At 38.6% G+C, this 22419-nt stretch overlaps 1 protein-coding gene across 1 annotated transcript in view; it reads left to right on the top strand.

Moving 5' to 3' along the window:
* Positions 1-18965, top strand: part of LOC127947077 (A disintegrin and metalloproteinase with thrombospondin motifs 2) — a 153379-nt gene extending 134414 nt beyond the window's left edge. The window contains exons 9-14 of the mRNA XM_052544004.1: positions 12171-12330; positions 12721-12853; positions 13000-13207; positions 13715-13844; positions 13934-14008; positions 16666-18965. Coding sequence (XP_052399964.1) covers positions 12171-12330; positions 12721-12853; positions 13000-13207; positions 13715-13844; positions 13934-14008; positions 16666-17480 — 1521 coding nt within the window. The 3' untranslated portion in view covers positions 17481-18965. The remainder of the gene's footprint in view (positions 1-12170; positions 12331-12720; positions 12854-12999; positions 13208-13714; positions 13845-13933; positions 14009-16665) is intronic.
* Positions 18966-22419: the final 3454 nt, after the last annotated feature.

The raw sequence follows: 22419 nt of genomic DNA, 5'->3' as shown, positions 1-22419 counted from the left end.
GTAAATAAAGTTTAACTTTTTAAAAATTTCAAACAGAGAAAATACAGCAGCAGAATATGGGTGTCAGTCCTGTGTTTGAGTCCTTAATATGGTTATGTTTACACACAGTATCATTATTAACAGGAATCGACAACCACATTCTATAACCGAACTCACACTCATACATTTTCAGGACTCATGCTCTCAGAAAACTTGCTGGGCTAATGGAACAAGACTAGACAGCTAGCTGTCTATAAGATCATACACTGCGAGAGTGGCTCTGCACTTGTCTACCATGTGTTACAGGTTTTCATCAACTTACAGAGATGCAGATATGAGCTGTGTGTCATCTGAAGGTTTACATCCACTGGAGGTGCTCCCTTCAGTTTTTTGTTCTATGCATAACTCAAATGCTCACAGCTCGATTGGACACTGTCTTGTCAAAGGTACTGCCCCAGTGACAGCTTCTGTACCTATTTTTTCTAAAAGTGTAGGGAATACTGACTTGACTCCCATTGCACATTCATACAGACAGTATTCAAAACGCTACTGCAAGCCGCTGTGTGAACGGGACATTTCGAGAATCACACCTGCAAGTAAATGTGGTTGTCAATCCCAAAAACTGACAGTGTGAACGTAGCTTTAATAAAATTACGAATATTAAAGATTTTGCACTGTATTTCTAGGTGACTAATCAGATGTAATCAAATTATTACATTGCTAATGTAACTATTTATAGAGACAATCATACAGTATGTCTTTTGAAACAACACTGCCCAGATGCTCTTTGGATTATTCTTAAATCATTCTGGAGATAAAAATCATCAGATTTCAGTTCTTCTTGTTTATCTAAAATTGTTATGGTAACCATATAATAATAATAATAATAATAATAATAATAATAATATATATATATATATATATATATATATATATATATATATATATATATATATATATATATATATATATATATATATATATATATATATATATATAAAATTAAGTTGTGTAAGTCATAATTTATATTTGTATCCTTTTATTTATTTTCTTAAATATCTAAATTTTGTTTTGTTATGTTTTATTATTTTTTAATCATTTTTCTTTAAAATTTTAATCATTATTTGTCTGATTTACATATTAATTATTATTTTTAAACTATTAATGATTCACTTTTTAGTAATCAATTATTCTCGTAGATGCATTTCTCATGTACAGCATGTTCGTACTTTCAGTATTTTTAAGGATCGTATACCTGGAAACGAATTTCTAAAATGAAATAAGATTTTACCCATTGTTATCAATGGTTTCCTGTTATGAAAAGTAAAATAAAGATTTGTTTAAAAATGTGATACATTTTAAAATAATGCAAAATAGAAAAAAATATATATTTCTGGACTGCTGGACCCCACTTTCAGCATGTTCTATAATAAGAAATCATGTTGTTTAAGCAGGTGCAAGCAGGTAATTAATCTGTAAACAATAAAATCTCTGAAAACTATTTAAAAACACTTTTTTTTAAAAAAAAAACAAGACTTCTCCCAATTTTCCCATTTCTCTGCCAGTATACGGCCATGTAATCTGGGCTGGTCACATGGTCTGTGTATATGAATGCGAGCATGACTGTTTCTTTTAGTACAGCACCTACGATCCTTGCAAGCAGCTGTGGTGCAGCCACCCCGAGAACCCTTTCTTCTGCAAGACCAAGAAGGGCCCTCCTATCGATGGGACCAAGTGTGCAGCAGGAAAGGTTAGATCTTATACTCAGAACATGAGCATATACCCAGAACTATACTATAACTGAATACTAACTATAACTGATACTATTTTTCTTTTAAAACATTAGTCACATTTAAATCTAGACTCAAAACTCATCTGTTTAGCTGTGCATTTATTAAACGAGCACTGTGCGATGTCCGAACCGATTGCACTGTATTTTACGTATTCACTGTATTTTATGTAAAATAATTTTCTATTTTTAACTGTTTTAAATTAATTTAAAATAAGTCAATTTTTAAATAATTTCCTACGTTTTTTTATTATTCTTCTTCTTCATGATTATTTTACTTTCTTTTATGTTAAGCACTATGAATTGCCATTGTGTACGAAATGTGCTATATAAATAAACTTTCCTTGCTTTTTATTTTCTCCCTCTCTCTTTATTTCTCTAGCAATGTTTTAAGGGTCACTGTATCAAGCTTACGCCAGACATTCTCAGGCAGGACGGCCACTGGGGTCAGTGGACCAAGTTTGGTTCCTGTTCTCGTACCTGTGGTGGTGGAGTACAGTTCCGCACTCGTGAGTGTAACAACCCAAGGTGAGTGTCTTCAAATCGGTGAAAACGTTTTTTTCATCTTCTCACATTTCTCCTTTGACTTGAACAAATCTATTCTGTTGTAGTCCAGCCAACGGGGGACGCACTTGTTATGGAAACAACTATGAGTTCCAGCTCTGCAACATGGAAGAGTGTGCAAAGGCCCTAGCTGACTTTAGAGAGGAGCAGTGCGAGATGTGGAACCCTCACTTTGAGCATGAGGGCACCAAACACCATTGGCTGCCCTACGAGCATCCTGAACGTGAGAAATTACCTGATTTATTTAGTGTTATTTATTTCCACACCATTTTTGTTCAGTCTCATTTTATGCTGGTGAAAAAGACATTGGAACAGTCACATGGCTTTGTATTTTTCATTTTAATACTTCTTTGCTGCCCAAGCCTTTATGGGGCTCTAAGCTGAGTTTTAATTTGGGTGGCCCCTCATTGCCACCAATATGACGGATTATTGTCAATGCTTGATTTGTCTTGCATAGTAATTCATGGCAGCTTTCACTGGCCAAGGCCCGACCATGAGTAAAGATGGGTATCGTTAAGGTTTTAAAGGTTTTACTACTCTTACCAATACTGCTTAACGGTCCGGTACTTTAACGTTATTCTTATCGGTACTTTGTGTTGTGTGTGTGTGTGTGTGTGTTTTTTTTAAGAATTTGATTTGATTTATTTAATTATATCAAGAAAGCCTTACAGTTAACATAAAAACAAAAAGGCATCAGATACAATCGAGGATAAAAACACAATAAAGTCCAGGACTTATTTCCATTGTGGTCCTCAATAACAAGTTGAGAACAGAATTACTATTTCTTTATTTTTTTTATGTAAAATTAATAATACGCTTGTCTTGGACCAGAGGTGTTAGGAGGAGTTGGTTGGTTCATAGTAGCTGCAGCTTAAAAAAAAAAAAAAATCTCTCTCTCTCTCTCTCTCTCTCTCTCTCTCTCTCTCTCTCTCTCTATATATATATATATATATATATATATATATATATATATATATATATATATATATATATATATAATAAAAAGGTTGCAAAATGTGGCAATTGGCTATTTTGTAAACTAACTTGAGGTGCTGTGCATTTAAGTTAGCCAAATAAATGTTTACATTTACATACTGATTTTTCCTTATTTGGAATTTTAAAAGCAAGTAGACAATATGTTGATTTCATTCTCATTTTTCCCAAAAGAAATCAACTGAATTTCTACGTAAGGTTAGCAAACCAGGGAGATTTTACATTTGTTTTAAATGACGTGAAAAAAGTTGATTCAACGATTTTAGCATACATACCTGTGGTAGATCGGGCAACAACCAGAGATGAGCTAGCTAGGCAGGTGATACACATAATGCACTTTTGAAAGATGCTTTGACAGATTGGTTGTGTTTCAGCCCTTACATGCAAATATTGTTTTGCACTTATGACAACGAGGGTTGTCAGCATTAACTCTAGTGAAGTATAACCACACTTTGGAATGTTTTGCTCTCTCTGCCATCGTCACTCTTTGTATTAAGCGGGAGTTTTCCTTATGCGTGTACCACGCTCGTTCTTGTTGTGTGTGTGTGACTCACACAGAAAGCCTCCGCGGCGCGCATGCGAGTTCTTTCAGATCTCACAGACAAACGTCTTAATATGATCGCAAATTAGAAATGTTTGGTAAGATAAAATGTGCACGATAATATTAAGCAAATCTCTTCGCCATCGTCACTCTTTATTATTAAGCAGGAGTTTACGTACAGTTAATGCATGTGCGTGCGCTCGTTGTGGTGTGTGTGTGTGTGTGTGACTGACAGACAGCCTCTGCAGCGTGCATGAGAGTTCACGCAGATCTCACGGACAAACGTCTTAATATGATCGCACATTAGAAATGTTTGGCGAGATTAAATGTGCACGACAACAAGCAAAAATACATAGTACATTTTTTTTCCTCCAGTACCGAAAGCAGAACCGATACCGTCAGATCTTACTGATAGTACGGTCTTTCATAATTTAGCCCCGGGGCCAGTTTAATACCGGGTTTCAGTACCCATCACTAACCATGAGGCCGTTTGACAGACATGTCAAACAACCACTCACAGTTAGTTTTGCGGCATGGAAATGTCGCCACAATAACAGGCCGGTGTGTAAAACTCTCAAACATATTTTAAACATTATATGCCGAGAACTTTAAATATTTCACATACTTTTGAAAATCCAGCATTTAGTTGATCCTGATAAGAGCTTGTCATCACAGTTGTAAACACAGCACCTTTCTTGTTTCGGTAGACTGGTTTGAAGCCACAGAATTTTTGTTTAAAGATGAAACGTAAAAGGACGCTACACACACGTCTCGCAGAAATCCTGTGGCATTTAACCAATCTGATGATGACATCATCGCATGAACGCTCCTGAAGTGTTTCTAGTTTTTAGCTAATGGTCCGTGGGCATGACATCTGAGGCTGAGACTAATGCTTGATTATAAGTATTTCACAAAAAAAAATAAAAAATCAAGCTGTCATTTCATGTGTAAGGGTATGTAGTTTACAGTTGCTTGAAAGTGCAGATGATTGCTTTCATTCCGATAAGCTTGCTGCTCAACATTCAAATACGTATGCAATGCACTTCAAATACCCTCCACCTTGCCCAGCTCCACCTGTATAGATCTCCTATGGGGTCATTTAATCTACAGTATACTATGTTATATTTGTAATTTCATATAGGCTAAGTTATATGTGTTACGGAAAACCACAGGAAGCTGAGGAATAACAGAAAGACAGTTTATTGAGGCACAAGCAGAGGAGCAGGTAGTGCTGGGTAGAGTGATATGGAGTATGGCAGTGATGAAGTGATCCGTAGTACCAGGGTAGAGACGTCAAAGGAGGGAGGTGTACCTCACACACGCACGGAGATGGGTGGGAAATTCAGGAGATCGCTGGAGAGAGGTAAGAAGAGATAGAGTTAGTCCTTAGAGTTAGCATACAGGTAAGACCTTGTTGCAAACGAGACCGGACGCTGACTGATTGCGTGTGTGGTATTTGAAGTGCAAAGGTGATTGGATGATGATGAGGGTCAGGTGGAAGTGCTCAGTACTCAGTTGAGGGCCTGCGTTGTGAATGAGTGGAGGTGGAACCTGGCGTGTTTGTAACAGTACCCCCCTTCCCCACGTCCCGCTCCTGAGGGCCGAGGACCTCGACGACATGGTGGACGTCCTCCTCCTCTGGGAGCAGGCTGGTTAGGATGACTGGAGTGGAAGGTGTTTAGTAAGTTTGGATCCAGGATGTCATTGCGTGGGACCCATGAACATCCTCTGGACCATATCCTGCCCAGTCCACTAGGTATTCAAGTTGTCCACCACGCCGCCGGGAGTCCAGGATGTCTCTTACTTCATAGGCAGCACCGTCTTCTAGGAGGAGTGTGGGGGGGGGGGGGCTTCGGCTTCACCAGGTTCTGTGGAGGGAGAAACAGAGGGATGGTGAGGTTTCAGGAGAGACACATGGAAAGTGGGGTGAATCCGGTACTCAGGTGGTAATTGTAGTTTGTAAGTGACCAGATTGATCTGCTCAAGGATGGTGAATGGGCCAATGAATCTGGGACTTAGCTTGCGGCAGAGCAGGCACAGGCGGATGTAGAGGTGGACAGCCAGACCTTCTGACCGGGTTGGTATGTAGGAGCCTTGGATCGGCGAAGGTCGGCTGTCATTCTGCGCACACGTAGGGCCCGCTGGAGTTGGTGGTTGGCTGTGTCCCAGACCCTCTCGCTCTCCCAGAACCAGTAGTCGATGACGGGGACATCCGAGGGTTCACCTGACAAGGGGAAGTGGCACACACTGGAATGGAGTAGGTTGTCGCAGGGAGTTCTGTGCATACTCGGCCCACCCTAGGATCTGGTTCCAGGAGTTCTGGTGGCCGAGACAGAAGGTATGGAGGAAGCGTCCAATCTCCTGAACCTTCCTCTCTGTCTGCCCGTTCGATTGTGGATGGTATCCGGAGGACAGACTGATGGCCACACCTCGGAGTGAATGGAATGCCTTCCATAACCGGGAGATGAACTGAGGACCTCTGTCTTAGACAATGTCTTCTGGGATGCTGAAGTACCTGAAGACATGGTTAAATAATAACTCGGCTGTTTCCATGGTCGTGGGCAGATTGTTCAGGGGGAGAAGACGACATTACTTAGAAAATGACTCAGGTAATGGGGCTGATGATGACCTTTTTTGGGATAATGGTTTTGGGTTCCTCTAGATTTTCTCCGGGGGCGTGACACCGGGACAGGGCATCAGCCTTCACGTTCTTTGCCCCTGGGCGATACGAGATGGTAAAGTGGAAGCGGGTGTAGAATGGTGCCCAGCAGGCTTGTCTCGGATTTAACCTCTTGGCGACCCGAATATACTCTAGGTTCTTGTGGTCCCTGAGAACCAGAAAGGGGTGTTTGGCTCCCTCCAGCCAATGCCTCCATTCTTCCAGGGCCAACTTGATGGCCAACAGCTCATGGTTGCCAATGTCATAATTGAACTCCGCCAGGTTGAGCTTCCGGGAGAAGAAGGTGCATGGGTGGAGGCGACTGGGATTCCCCTGCTGCTGAGATAAGACCGCTCTCACTCCAGTAGAAGAGGGGTCGACTTCAACGACGAAGGGTCGGTCGGGTTCAGGATGGACCAGGAGTGGAGCGGTTGTAAATGCCTTCTTGAGGGAGTTGAAGGCCTCTGTGGTGGCTGGAGTTCAAGAGAGTGATTTTGGCTTATTTTGGAGGAGACTAGTGAGAGGGCTGGTGATGACACTGTAGTTCTGGATGAACCGTCTGTAGAAATTGGCCTTCCCCTCGTCCATCTGGATGCCACTGCTGTTGATGTTGTAACCAAGGAATTGCACTGAGGGCTGATGGAAGGAGCATTTCTCGGCCTTGAGGTAGAGCTTAAAGGCCCTCAGGCATTGCAGGACCTCCACAACATTGCGACGATGTTCCGCTAGGCACCTGGAGTAAATGAGGAAATCATCAATGTAGACGAGGACAAACTTATGGAGGAACTCCCAGAGCAACTCATGGATAAAATCCTGGAAGATGTAGGGAGCGTTAACAAGTCCATATGGCATCATGCAGTACTCATATTGGCCAGTATGGGTTATGAAGGCAGTTTTCCACACGTCCCCCTCTCGTATCTGGATGAGGTTATAGGCGCTGCGGAGGTCCAACTTGGTGAAGACAGTGGCACCACTGAGATGTTCCAGGGCAGCTGGGACGAGGGGAAGTGGATATCGGAATTTGACGGTTATGTTGTTAAGAGCCTGATAATCGATACAGGGTCGTAAGCCTCCATCCTTTTTTTTCTGATGAAGAAAAGCAACAGCTTGTCAGCATTTGCAGCGCCAGGTGGTAACAACGTTCAATGGTGTGGCTCTTTGCATAGGATCCCTAATGTCGTCACAACATAACTCACAGTGACTGATAGATAAGAAATGTCTTGATTAAATATGTACCCCTCTTAAAGGAACACTTTTTTTAAATGTTCCAACTCCCCTAGAGTAAAACAGTTGAGTTTTACCATTTTCGAATCCATTCAGTCGATCTCCAGGTCTGGTGGTAGCACTTTTAATTTATCTTCGCATAGATTAGATTAGATTAGATTAGACTAGATTCAACTTTATTGTCACTGCACAAGTAGGTACAAGGCAATGGAATGCAGTTAGCATCTAACCAGAAGTGCAATAAGCAGTAAGTACAGAATATACAAGGTCTATAATATGTACAATAACTATACAAATAAGTATTATGGACATAATTTACAGATTTTAAATACTATTAGCATGATATACAGATAGGTGTACTATGAACATACTGTGCAGATGGAATATGTAAAAGTGTACGTACACTATAGGCAGAACTATGAACATATGAACATAATTACACTATTGCAATGGACAGTATTTGTGTGGTGTGGGGGGTCTTGAGGGGTGTCAGAGGGCAGAGTTCAGCAAGGAGGCTGTTCCTGAATCTTGTGGTCCTTGTCCGGAGGCTCCTGAAGCACCTCCCGGAGGGCAGGAGGTTAAACAGTCTGTGGTCAGGGTTAGAGGAGTCCTTGAGAATGCTGCGAGCTCGACGTAGACAGCCTTTCCTCTGGATGTCCTCAAGAGCAGGAAGTGGTGTCCCTGTAATGTGTTGGGCAGTTTTCACCACCCTCTGCAGTGCCTTGCGGTCAGCCACTGAGCAGTTCCCATACCAGACTGTGATGCAACTGGTCAGGATGCTCTCAATTGCACATCGGTAGAAGTTCACCAGGATGGATGAAGACAGCTGATTCCTCTTCAGTGTCATGAGGAAGAAAAGGTGCTGGTGAGCCTTCTTGACCGGGCTGGAGGTGTTTGTGGCCCAGGACAGTTCCTCCAAGATGGTGGTTCCCAAGAACTTGAAGCTGGAGACACGTTCAACAACCATCCCGTTAATGTGCATGGGGTCATGCGTGCTTCCTTTCTTCTTCCTGAAGTCCACAATGAGCTCCTTAGTCTTATTGGTGTTAAGGAGCAGGTTATTGTCAGCGCACCATGTGGCCAGGTGCTGTACCTCTTCCCTGTAGGCATACTCATCGTTGTCTGTGATGAGGCCAATCACCGTGGTGTCATCTGCAAACTTAATGATGGAGTTGGATCCATGCACAGGCTTGCAGTCGTGGGTCTAAAGGGAGTAGAGGAATGGTCTCAGCACACAGCCCTGTGGTACGCCAGTGTGATGGTGGTGGAGTGGGTGTGGCCTGACTGAACATGCTGAGGCCTGTTGGTCAGAAAGTCCATAATCCAGTTGCAGAGGGAGGTGTTAATGTCCAGGTCTCCAAGTTTTGTGGTCAGCTTGGAGGGAATGATGGTGTTAAATGCTGAACTGAAGTCAACAAATAACATCCTAACATATGTGTTGTTATGGTCCAGGTGTGTGAGTGCAGAGTGCAGCACTGTGCATACTGCATCCTCTGCATAGAAGAGTTTCTGCATAGAGAGCATATAAGAGCTTCTCTCTTTTTCCTATTTGAAACTTGACTCTTCTGTAGCTACATCATGTACTAAGACCGACGGAAAATGAAAAGCTTCAATTTTCTAGGCTGTTTTGGCTAGGAAATATACTCACTTTCTGCCGTAATTGTTTAAAAAAATACAATAAAATCAATACATCAATTCCATGAATTCAAAAGCATGCACAAATGTATGTCTGTGCTAGAACTACAAATATGAATTGCATAAATTTGTCTGTGGTCTGTTTTTTTTTGGACAGCTGAAGAAAGATGTCAACTGTACTGCCAGTCTAAAGAGACAGGAGACGTGATATCCATGAAAAGAATGGTGCATGATGGCACACGTTGTTCCTACAAAGACCCTTACAGCGTGTGTGTGCGTGGGGAATGTGAGGTAAAGGTTATTCAAACACACCCACACAAACCATCCTTCACTGAAGTTCATCTTCAAATACCATATAATGAATAATATCAGGCCTAATCAGATATCTGAGGCCTTTCCGCTCCTCACTGCCAGGTAAATTGTTGATTTGCTAGAATAGGATGCTGTCTTCACTGTTCTGTGTTTAGTTCTGTTATCGGTGGAATGCATGACTGCTGAGTCCTTTGAGCAAGGCAGATTGATGAAGAACATGCTTAGATATCAATGTTTTACTAGTGGAATTAAAAGATGAAGTGCATGTGTGAATATATATGAATATAATTTCTGTTAATCGGGTCAGTTTATCTAAAGTCAGCACTTCTATGTCTCTATATATTCTTGGATCTTATAAATCCTGCTCTCTGCACAGAAAGTGGGCTGTGACAATGTTATAGCCTCGGAGCTAGAGGACGATAAGTGTGGCGTGTGTGGAGGAGACAATGCCACGTGCAAGATTGTCAAAGGAAATTTCACCCGCAGCACGAGGAAACCAGGTGAGCTCCATGAACAGGTCTCCATGAACAGGTTTTCAACCCAGATTCATTTAAAAATTTTAGTCACATAATTTCAAATCTCAACGTTCCTTTGGCTCAGTCGTAGAGCATTGTGTTAGCAGTGTAAAAGGTTGTGGTTTCAAGTGCCAGGGAATACATGTTAGGTTAAAAAAAATGTATATCCAAAATGCACTGTAAGTGACTTTGGATAAAATGTCTGCTAAATGTATTTTTATTTTTTGTGAATTGTCTTCTTAGGTTTTCTGAAGATCCTGGAGATTCCTAGAGGAGCACGCCACATACAGATCCATGAATTCAAAGGAACTCCACATGTTATAGGTATAAATCCCATATACTGTAGTAGTTAGAAACTCCTTTGTTATTGATGGAGAGATTAGGACTTCTCCTGGTACTGAGAACATTAGGAGCTCCAGCTCAGTGACCATGAAGCACCTTAGCTACTTAGAAGTATCTAAGATCCTTGTTTTTGTCTCACTGGGTACATGAATTGGACTTCATAGAGTTAGGAGTGTTCCTGTAGCTAAAGTGGTAGAGCATTGCGTTAACAAGCGCAAGGTCGTGGGTTCTATTTTCAGGGAACACATGATAGGTAAAAAGGATTACCCAGAATGCACTGTAAGTCGCTTTGGATCAAAGTGTCTGCTAAATGCATAAATTTATTTTTTATTTAATTTTTACTAATGTTAAATTGTCCTCTGCTAGTGGTGAAGAACCAGGCCACAGATCATATCTTTCTGAATGACGAGGGTGATTTTCCTGAGTCACGTACAGTAATTGAAAAAGGTGTGGCGTGGGAGTACACTAACAATGATGACATGGAGACGGTCCAGACCAACGGACCACTCAAATATGGAGTCCTCATTATGGTGAGAATGAGCATTATATCAGCCAAAGATAAAGAACTAAACCTAAACAGCTTTCAGGGTAAATAAGGGCAGTACGTGTATGTCTAGTAGTGGTTAGGTATGGTTCACCAAGAATTGAAAATTCAGTGATTACTTACTCAACCTGGGGTTGTTCCAATGGTGTTTGCCCTTCTTTTTCAGACCATGTATGAAGAAATGTTTAAAAACGCCCTACTCGCACTCAGCCATAATCTGGCAGTAAATATTGACAAGTATCGGGGTTTAAAATCAAATGCAAAAGTATCACAAAATGGTCCCATGCAACACCTATCATACATTTGAGTGTTCTGAGGGTAAACTGAGGGTGTTCTGAGGGTTTGGTGAAAAAAAAGCTAAATTTAATGTAGTATTTAAAGTGTACATCGGATCCAAAATTCACTTTTGCATGGTGTTTGCACAATGACAATTACACAAGCACCCTGCCATGATAAAAATGAATTAATTCCTTTTTCTTTAATCCCCAAAAACCAAAACAGTCATCATGACATCATACTGCTCAGGCCCCGCCCATAACTGTTGACAGACTGTCCCGTATTAGCTTATTTCCACCCACAGCAAGTTCTAAGCTGTCTGCAATAAGAGTATTCATTTTCTCCAGACATCAGAGCTACTGATGAAACAGTAGAATAGTTTTGTTTTTGATGGTAACATGCCACCGAATCCTCAAAAAAACAGAAAAGGGGTGAGCTGAGCAGTACCTCATTGTCATTTATAGAGACATGTATCGAAACATGTCAAATGAAGTTTTTTTATTTCCTTTTTTTCTTGATACGTTTTATGCTGGGTGCTATCCACTACTATTTTATGGAGAAGCACATGCCATGTATTATTTTTTTTTTATCCTTTTGTGGCCCAAAAAAAAGAAGAAGAGGAAGAAGAAGGGATGCAGCATTAAAATAACGCCAGGTTGATTAAACAATGGCTTCATTTTCATCTTTGGGTAAACTATTAAAAATTAAGGTTAAATCACAAGATACCAATAAGGACAATTAACAGAATGTATTTTTAAAGAGTAACATGCTCAGCCAATATAAAACATCTTCTCCAGGTCCAGTCTCAGAGCATTTCTAAAGTCACGCTTTCATACAAATACATCCTGCCAGAAGATCCGCTCTCTTCAATGGAGAACTCCCTGCCTCAGGACGACACAGTTTACTTCGAGTGGGCTCTCAGAAAGTGGTCGCATTGCTCCAAGCCATGTGGCGGAGGTACACATCAGTATATAAGAACTGGCTATTCCTCCTCACTAAATAAAATAATTAATTTATTCAAAATAAATATTAATTATCCCAAACTTTTAAAAGGTAATATATGCTTATGTGTAATTCATAATAAAAAGTATTGTATTATTATTATTATTATTATTATTATTATTATTATTATTATTATTATTATTATTATTATTATTATTATTATTCCTTAAACTTCATTTTCTACATTCTGTATTCTGTTGAGAAAAATGGCTAAAAGAATTTAATCCTTAGTTCAACTCTGAATGTGCACAACCATGACAGACATGAGTTTTGAGTGAAACTTGGATCAGTGGTAGGAGACAACAGCTTGTATTGTGGCATTTTGTCTGTTTGTTTGGCTTGTAGGAAAACAGTACACACGTTTTGGGTGCCGAAGGAAGTCGGATGGCAAAATGGTACACCGTACACTCTGTGCTAACATACCCAAACCTCGCGCCATCAGTCGAGCTTGCAACCAGAAGGAGTGCTCAGAACCAATGTAAGCAAATGTGGTTCGCCATGTGGTAGTCTGCAAACCACTATCATACAATTGTACCATTAATGTCTAAATGAGTGATTGATGATGGTGAAAAGGTATGAGGGGTAAGTGAACAAATGTGTTTAAATGTGTCTAATGTATTTCAGCTGGGTGACAGGAGAATGGGAGGAGTGCAGTAAATCATGTGGAAAAACTGGTTCTCAGACCCGACCCGTGCACTGTGTGAGACCTGAACTGGACGGTTCATACAAAGCCGTCAATGCTAAGCACTGCAATGACGACCGGCCTGAAGGGCGACGACCCTGTAATCGTCACCTATGCCCTGCACATTGGAGAACTGGACCTTGGTCTCAAGTGAGTTTGAGTGAGATTAAAGTTTAAGAGTTGGACATTTCATTTTTCATGCCCATTTTGACATTTAGATTACCTTTATCTAACACACACATAAAGTTAATCTTTAAAAACATTTTGATTAATGTGTCCCATTTGATAACACTATTAAATCACAAACCAGATATCCATTTTTCATAATGTATATTATGGTATTATAAAGATATGCCAAAATTCAAAATCAATAATTGATTTTAGTGTTTACTGCTTTTTTATATATATTAGATTTAAAAAAGTATTAATATTATAATGGTAATATTGTTTATTTATTAATTATTGGGCATGACATTAAAATTATCATCAAACATCTTATTGGACCGAATATCAAGGATATTCTAAAAGAGAGAACCTTGTATCAGCATCTGTATCAGTTGCTGTATTTTGCTTGTAGTATAGGTTTATCAATGTTATCTTGTTATTGCGTCCCATTCTGCTAATGTATATGTTTCTATGTTCTTCGTGTGTGTGCAGTGCTCAGTGACCTGTGGTAATGGGACTCAGGAGCGGCAAGTCCTGTGCAGCACCCCTGATAATGCCATCGGCATCTGCATGGACACCAAGCCTGAGAGCATCAGATCATGTCCACTTGCTCCGTGTCCAAGTAAGTGTCCGAATTCACTTAAGTCCCTTTCAAAACCCAAATAACATAATGATATAAATAATGTTCTTAAATCCTCTCTTAACTCCCAGATGACAGAGGGAACTTCCTCATCCAGTGGCTCTCCAGAGCAAACCCCGAGTTCCCAGCTCCGAAGATCTCCTCAAGTAAACGTCCCATCTCCAGTCATCAGCCTGCTGTGTTTTGCATGGCCGCTCATTCCTGGACCCTGCCTCTCTCTCTTATGCTATGGCTCTGTTACACTCTGTCCTGACCGCTTCTCTGTCCCTCTCAGAGTCTTCACTTTTCCTTCATCCGAGGGAATTCTTCAGGCTTTTTCTTTCCTCCGCCCTTGTTCGCTCTGTATGTGGTTTTATACAGGGCTGAAGGCTAAACACGGCCATAAATTGCATTGAAAGAGGGCAGTAAGTGCCTGTGCAGAAGGAGCCTTGTTTGGAAAAGCTGTGGTGGTTGTGCTACGTCAGGCAATATGAATATGACTGTTGTAACGACTTCCAGGGTGAATCATTCAACAAACCCCTCTGTATGAGGGAGTTGGTCCTCTACTGTCGGCAACTGCATTTCAGTCAGTTTGTCAATTAAATACATATAAAAGATGAGCATAAAAAATCTATCACTAAAATGACAATGTGGGCCATAATTTGAATGTTTTGACTGTTAAATGTCATTTATGTTCGAACACATTCTCTTGAAAAATGGTTTAAGAACTCCGAAGGAATTATGAAAAAGCAACTTTTACAGAGCATTTTATTTTTTACCCTTTTTTTCTATACATTGACATAAAAAGACTAGAATGGTAAGGTGGTGCACGCTTTAACACTATGAACATTTATTTTATAAATCAGTTGCGTGTCGATGTTTGACGTCCTTTTGAAGGATACAAAATACCTCATGCTTCTGCTCACATCAGACTTTTTTGCCTTATTTTAGGTTGAAGTGGTGCAGGTTTACGTTTGCATGCCCACCAAATTTCGAAAAAGAGGCAGCTAAAGAAAAGAAGAACAACGAATATGGATGTTTACAGCTAAGCAAGTGTAGACAGTTGCCGCTCCTCAGATCTTCGGTTATATCATGGTCTCTCACTGCTGTATGATTGTAAATCTGTGGAAAGATGAAGCTACAGGCTACTGCAGACAATGTCAAAAGGCCTTTTTTTAGAAACTCTACAGCAATCATGTGTATATATTAAATGGCGTTGAACATACTTAGTAACGTTAATGACTGTTATCTCTTACACCAGTAACAAAAGTAATATATTGTATTTATCTATGGAAAGTAATGATACATATAAAGTATATATCATGTTTAAAACAATATTTAAGGTTATAATGATATTTTAAAGGACTATAAAGTATATGACTGTGTGTGTCTGTGCACGCGCGCGTGTGTCTGTGTGTGTGTGTGTGTGTGTGTGGTCGTGAGGTCCTGCTGTTTTTTAATGGGAATGGCTGTTCATCTGAGTAACTGAAATCAATGTGACAGGGTCCAGACTGATAACCCTCTTTTACTTACCACACAACACTAGCTTTACAAATAAAAGCACCTAACATTTGTAAAGAATGTTCTTCCAGCCCATTCTGGAATTACATATTCAAAGCACCTTGCATCTGAACTTATTAGTAATTAAAACTAGTTTAAACTGATATCAAATGGAGTGATGAAGGCAGTGTTTGGCCTGTAGTCAGATCTCCGCTGAATGCTGGGCCCTGTACGTCTTATTTGGCACAGCTCTTTCATTCCAGAGCGTAGCATTTCCTTACATTACGTGCAGTTACTTTACGTGACTGGTTACATGTAATACAGGATGTGCCATTTCCATTTTTATAACTATACTCCTCAAAATTGTCTGTTTTTCAATGGATTTGATGGTGTTGAAACATTTTACCAAAGTGTTACTAAACTGTGAATGATGTGACATTTCAAATCAGTTTACATTGTACTGAGAAAAGTTGTATGTGTTGTCTTGTACATGCTCTATATTTGACAGGAAGTCTCTGTGTAACTAATGTGGTTTCTTGTCGGCTGTGTTTATGGGAATAAAGGGTCAAGTAATACATTGAATACTTAAATCCTTTGAATTTGTGCTCTATCATTTTAGGTTGCTGGTTTGCTCAGACTAACTGCATTTCACATTTCCCTCTTTTCCTAGTGTTCTGCTTTGTTCACTTTAATATTTTTTTATTGTTTTCTTGTTATTTTATTATTACATTTTATTATGTCATGTACACACTACCTCACACACAAAAATACATTAAAAAAAGTTAAACTTATTTTGCAATTTAAAATGTTCTTCTTTTTTAATGTAGTTTAAAATATAAGTTATAAACAACAGTGTGTGTGTGGGTGTGGGTGTGTGTGTATATGTATATATATATATATATATATATATATATATATATATATATATATATATATACACACACACACACACACACACACACACACACACACACATATATATATATATATATATATATATACACACACACACACACACATATATATATATATATATATATATATATACACACACACACACACACACACATATATATATATATATATATATATATTATTATTATTATTTATTTTTTTTATTTTTTTTATCCTATTATTTCGTTGAACTCGATAACTATCTGCCAGGGTGCATGCATGATTCTTTCTTTATACATATTTTTTTTTTACATTATTAATATTTTACATTTGTTATCTTATTTTTTTCTAATTTCATTCGTATGATTTCCCCATTATTGTACTGACATCATTAACTCCACACTATGCATCCTGTTGATTTATCTTTCAGGATCCCGCTGTAAAGGAGACAGGTCTGTGTTCTGTCGGATGGAGGTTCTCAGTAAGTACTGCTCCAATCCGGGCTACTGGCAGATGTGCTGCAAGTCCTGCAAAGAGGGCAACTACACCTCTGAATTCAACCTGACGAGACCCAGGATGTACACTCCCATAACTCCCACTGCAACAGCTCCTGTTCTCACAACACTGCTATACAGGACCTCACAGAAGCCTGGAACCACCATCACACCATCATTCAGCAGATGGAGAAACATCACCACTGAGCCCACATCTTGGGGCTACACAACCACCGTGAACCCAATAACCCTAAAACCAGGAACCACAGTCCCTTTTACCATTGGTTCTGTCACTGTGCACACTAAACATCCCAGCATACTTGACTACGAAGAGGAAACCAGCACACCCTTCTACGAGGACGAAGCCTGGAGCGATATCTCAACCGAACACTTCTCAGAATCCGAATCATCAGAGTTTGCAGAGCCTTGGCCAACCACTCCACAATATACAAGCACACTTGAGAATAAAAACATCGGGACAACGTTTCTGACAAGGCTACAGCTTAATGTCACTGCAACAAGCCCTCCTGCCATAATCAATCTCCATCGGTCAGAAGACAAGAAGGAGAATAACTCCATCGACGTGTCCTACAGGATTGCCAGTCCAAACGAAGTCATGCTCAACCACTTTGTCCCCAGAAAGCGAGCGCCGTTCCGTGAGAAAACAAATAATAAAAGAATTCAAGAACTCCTTGCAGAGAAAAGACAAGACTTCCTGCTTCAAAGACTGAAACGTAAACCAGGAGACTGATGCATTTCCTTTTCTTTATCCCTGTGGTATTTTGTAAGTATATTTTTCAGTGGTCTTACGGCCTCAACACTCTTTCTTGGCACTTGCAATCATTCAAGAGGAAATAACCTCAGTTCTCAATCTTTCATGTAGTAGCTCTTCAATGCAACTAACCAGAATGAAAAATTACCCTAGTCGAGGCTTTTTTTTTTTTTTTTTTTTTTGAGGATGACATCTTTCCAGGGGTTTACCACATTTGGCTACTTTATTGGGGTGAATACAGGGGCGCATTAAGCTTCTGTTGTGAAGATCTGACAGTTTAACCTTAAGCCAGGCACATACTGTATGATTTTTCCAGTCCTCTACAATTTTTGTACATGATCCCAATGAGATCTTAGGTATGTCACAATGTCACAGCACATTGTGTGATGTCAGCAGTCAGACTGTATGATACACATCCAGGATTTTGATTCCAGTGTTGCTGCTGACAGCATACGAGTGATCACTCGAGATGGTCTGGTTTGTTGGTTTTAGTTTAGTTTTGGTCATCTGGTGAGGCTGGCAGATCAGCTAAACCAGCTGAATATCATATTGACCAGACTGAGAGACCAGCTTAAATTAAATGTAAAAAAAAAAAAAAAATTAATGATTTTTTTTTTTAGCAGGTCTAATGTTTTTTTCTTTTTTTTCAACAATAGAATGATTTTTCAACATCTGGTTTATCTTGTCCAAACTTTTCAAGTAAACTTGGTTTAAATCTTTATTACATTAGCGTATAAATATATCAAGGTAACTGCCCAAGAAGTTGTGGTCACATTAGCCAAATTTCAGCTAATATAGTGTAGCGCTGTGTGAAGCATAGGTCACACAAAAGTCACTTTCAAACCAAGTAGCTTTCTGTTGATCAGTGTGGTGAATCCAGCTAGAGAAATCCCCATTTGGGAAATCTTTCACCACTACATGGAATTCCGGATTGCCTTGATTGGATTTCTGTTGAAATGACTGGATTTCACCCGTGAAAATTTGCAACAACAATGGTATTTGACTGCATCTTAAATGTGACTGCACCTCAACTCTAGATATTACAAAACTTATGTTGAAAAATAATGTGTTCAGAAATATTCTCCTAAATGAACAAATGTAAATCAGCTAGATGCAGCATAATGTAATGGAAAATAGTTCTCGCTTAAGCAATATGCTGAATAAACAGCAAGATGCATCGCACCAGGCAAATATGTCGCAGTGTTTACATGGGGAAAAAACTACACGGACGCTAGTGTGAACAACCCATTAGGATGACTGCTGTAGGATTGCTGACATTTTGGAACTAAATATTAATTCTGTAACCACATGACTATTTCTAGCTAAAAAGCAGTCTTCTTTCTTAATAAATGTGCAGATCTGAATCCCTTCGTAAATGTTGTAAATATGAACTAGAATTTATTTTTGTATTTATTGAAGTACATGTCCTTTCTTCCACAGCCGTTGTTTTTTTTTTTTTTTAGAACACTTTGTGCATGCGGCATGAGCATGCGCGTAATTTGCAGGGGGGTTACGGGGGTCATGACCCCCCCAAAAATCAGATCCAACTAATATAACCCCCTTAATATCATAACATCATTCAGATTAAAATAATTTGAAATATTCAGAATGAATACTTTTGTTCGTTTTCTTTAGTAATTTCATTTGCCAGCAAGAAAGATAGTATCATATTTTAAATAATCTGTAGTGTAAATTAGCATTTTACCTTTTACACAAGAAAATTATTCATATGCCGCGAGTGTAACCCCCCCAATGGTAGACCCAAAGTTACGCCCTTGGGCATGAGTGACAATCCTAACACATATCCAAGAGCCAATACTATGATAACTCCTCCGCATTCAGAGCACTGTACTGAGAAATCAGTGTATTTTAAAAATGCAGTGGACATATGCGTTCTTCATTTATGGCTTTTTACATTCTAGATTCAAAGGGTACAAGTGGATGTCTACATTCTTGATTCATCACATTCTTGACTTAATAAAGCTGCAGATGAACTACCAGTGTTGGTCTTATTCCAGCTTTGGTTAAAAAAAAAAGAGAAGTGATTTGAAGTAGAAACCAACTAAAGGCCACAAGATGGCAGTGCTTCTCTCTATCAGTTTTTTTCTGGTTCTGCAACGTTTAAAAAGTACTAAAGTTTTTTTCTTTAGTATGATGCAAGTCGTCTTGATTTTAATCCCTCCAAGTTTCAACTTCCTGAAATGATTTGTCTCAGTGTACTAAATGTTTAAACTGCCATTATGATGGTCACATACAGATTATTTTATAAGTAAAACAACAGTTTAACTGGCAATTTAGTGGCATTTTCTTTTAACTATTTTGTTTTCCTTCTATTGGGTAGTGAAGGTCTCAAAGTTACTGTTTTCCAAATTAAGCAATTTTGTTTCTGTAGGCAAATGAAATGATGAAGGTCTGCCTTTTTGTTTTTTGTTTTTTTGTTTTTTGTTTGTTTTTGCTGCAAATTCAACATGACTATCAAAGTTTCAGTGCTGCTGACTACAATAGACTTTAGATTTATTATAATAGGCACATGCTTTTGTAATTAATTATGTACATTTTGTATTTAAACTAAGAATATCACAATGATAATGTCCTTTACCAGAGCTGACACTCCCCCGTTCTTGCAAGATAAGAAAAAATACACGTGAGCTATTAAAATGGCCTTTTAACAGTTCTACAACCAAATTAATTTTAAGGATACAATAATAGCAGCTTCCTTCTGAGTATGCATGCATGATTCATAACCAATTGTAAATATGACCAAAAAAATTATTAAATATTATTATACAGCACACTATTTTCATGTTTTAAATTGTAGATTGTTAATTAAGTACATCATTTTGTATGGATCCTCCTGCATATAGAACATCAACAGGAATGTTCCGACAGGCTTCCAACTCCCATACAGTATATGCAAAACATTTAAAACAAACAAATCCATACATGTCATTCAATTAATATTTCATGACCATATTTCTTACCAGAGAAAGCAGCACTGAAACTTTAATGGTCTCTCCATTGCGTGTCCTGCTCTGCTGAAGTTGATTCTGTCTTAAAAATTCCTGAATAATTGAACAATTATCTCCCTTCAACTAACTCACACTTCTGCACTTCTGGTTTTATATGTTTTATATAACCGCATTGTGTATGAGTTCCTTAAAATCAACCCTTAAAACATCTGGCAATGGTGTTTTTTAGGACAAACTGCTATCTGTGTGCATATGAAGTAACATTCTGTTGTGTACTTTTTCTTTTTGTGTATCATGTTAGCTTTGAAATGCTGTGACCAAATCACATCTCTTAAGATGTGTTAGAACAAGCTGTCTGCAACACAAATAATTAGATATTGGATATTTGCATGTTAAAATTAGATTTTTAAATCAACTGTGCCAACCTCAAAATTCTCACAAAATGACTTTTAAATTGTACAAATTGTCAACTTATTGGGGCAAATGTTCTATGATTGCATGAAGAAGGTAAATCCATTGTGAAGGTAATTGATTTCATGTAATTTCTTCAATAACAGGAATGGATTTACTTCACCCTCATGAGTTGGTGTAGATGAGTTATTTTCATCAGCAGAACAGATTTGAATAAATTTAGCATTACACATGGTTGCCAACTTTCAAGCATCTGGCGTGACACTCACGCTTGGACTTCAGTGTGAGATTGATGCTGAAAGTGTGAGTGTCATGCCAGATGCGTGAGAGTTGGCAACCCTGCATAACTTTACTTGCTTAACAACTGATCCTGTGCAGTGAATAGGTACCAACAGAATGAGTCCAAACTGCTGATAAAAATTTCACAATAATCCTCCATGGTCTGCAAGCAGGTACATTTTCAGGAAATTCTAATTTTGGGGGTAAAGTGTTCTTTAGTGTCACTGATAAAATATAATCAAAGCTTAATTTAGTTGCATTCTCTTTGTAAGTTTTCTGGTGCCCCCAAAATACTTACATGCACTTAATATATGTAATAAAAGTCCACTTATTAACTATGAACATGTTCATAATAATATAATATAATTATATTTTATAATTTAAACCTAAACCTTTTTTTTTTTTTTTGTGAAATGTTGTCCAAGGTGGAATCACATGTAGTGTTTACTAAGAACAATATTCTCAATTTACATACTTCCCATTTTGTTAAATTTCCATTTTTGTTTGGTACCATATTCACATTTTTGTGCTAATCAATTTCATTTTAATGTGAAAAGTTCTGTAACTAAGATGAATGCTGTAGGGAGAGGCACTGTGGCATCAGCTAATGATTTTTCCTCTTTAAGGTGCTGTCAGATGTGAATATTCATTATTTGAGTTCTGTTTACAGTGTTATCACTATAATTATTTCTGATAGTGATGGGAATTAATTACATATTTTTTCCTAAGTTAAGACCTACAAAATTCAGTGCTCTAAATGAGATCCTAACTGAAACTGCCATGATTATTAAATGGATGATTGGAGCTAGGTAGTTTCTGTAAATAAATCCATCCACATCTATACACACACACACACACACACACACACACACACACACACACACACACACACACACACACACACACACACACATATATATATATATATATATATATATATATATATATATATATAAATATATATATATATATACATATACATATACACAGTACAGACCAAAAGTCTGGACACACCTTCTCATTCAAAGAGTTTTCTTTATTTTCATGACTATGAAAATTTTAGATTCATACTGAAGGCATCAAAACTATGAATTAACACATGTAGAATTATATACATGACATAAAAAAGTGAGAAACAACTGAAAATATGTCATATTCTAGGTTTTTCAAAGTAGCCACCATTTGCTTTGATTACTGCTTTGCACACTCTTGGCATTCTCTTAATGAGCTTCAAGAGGTAGTCACCTGAAATGGTCTTC

This window comes from Carassius gibelio, chromosome A25 (genome assembly GCF_023724105.1).
Source record: "Carassius gibelio isolate Cgi1373 ecotype wild population from Czech Republic chromosome A25, carGib1.2-hapl.c, whole genome shotgun sequence".
In the NCBI taxonomy this organism is placed as follows: Eukaryota; Metazoa; Chordata; class Actinopteri; order Cypriniformes; family Cyprinidae; genus Carassius; species Carassius gibelio.
The sequence above is the reverse complement of the archived record's forward strand: the minus strand, read 5'-3'. Positions and strand labels throughout refer to the sequence as shown.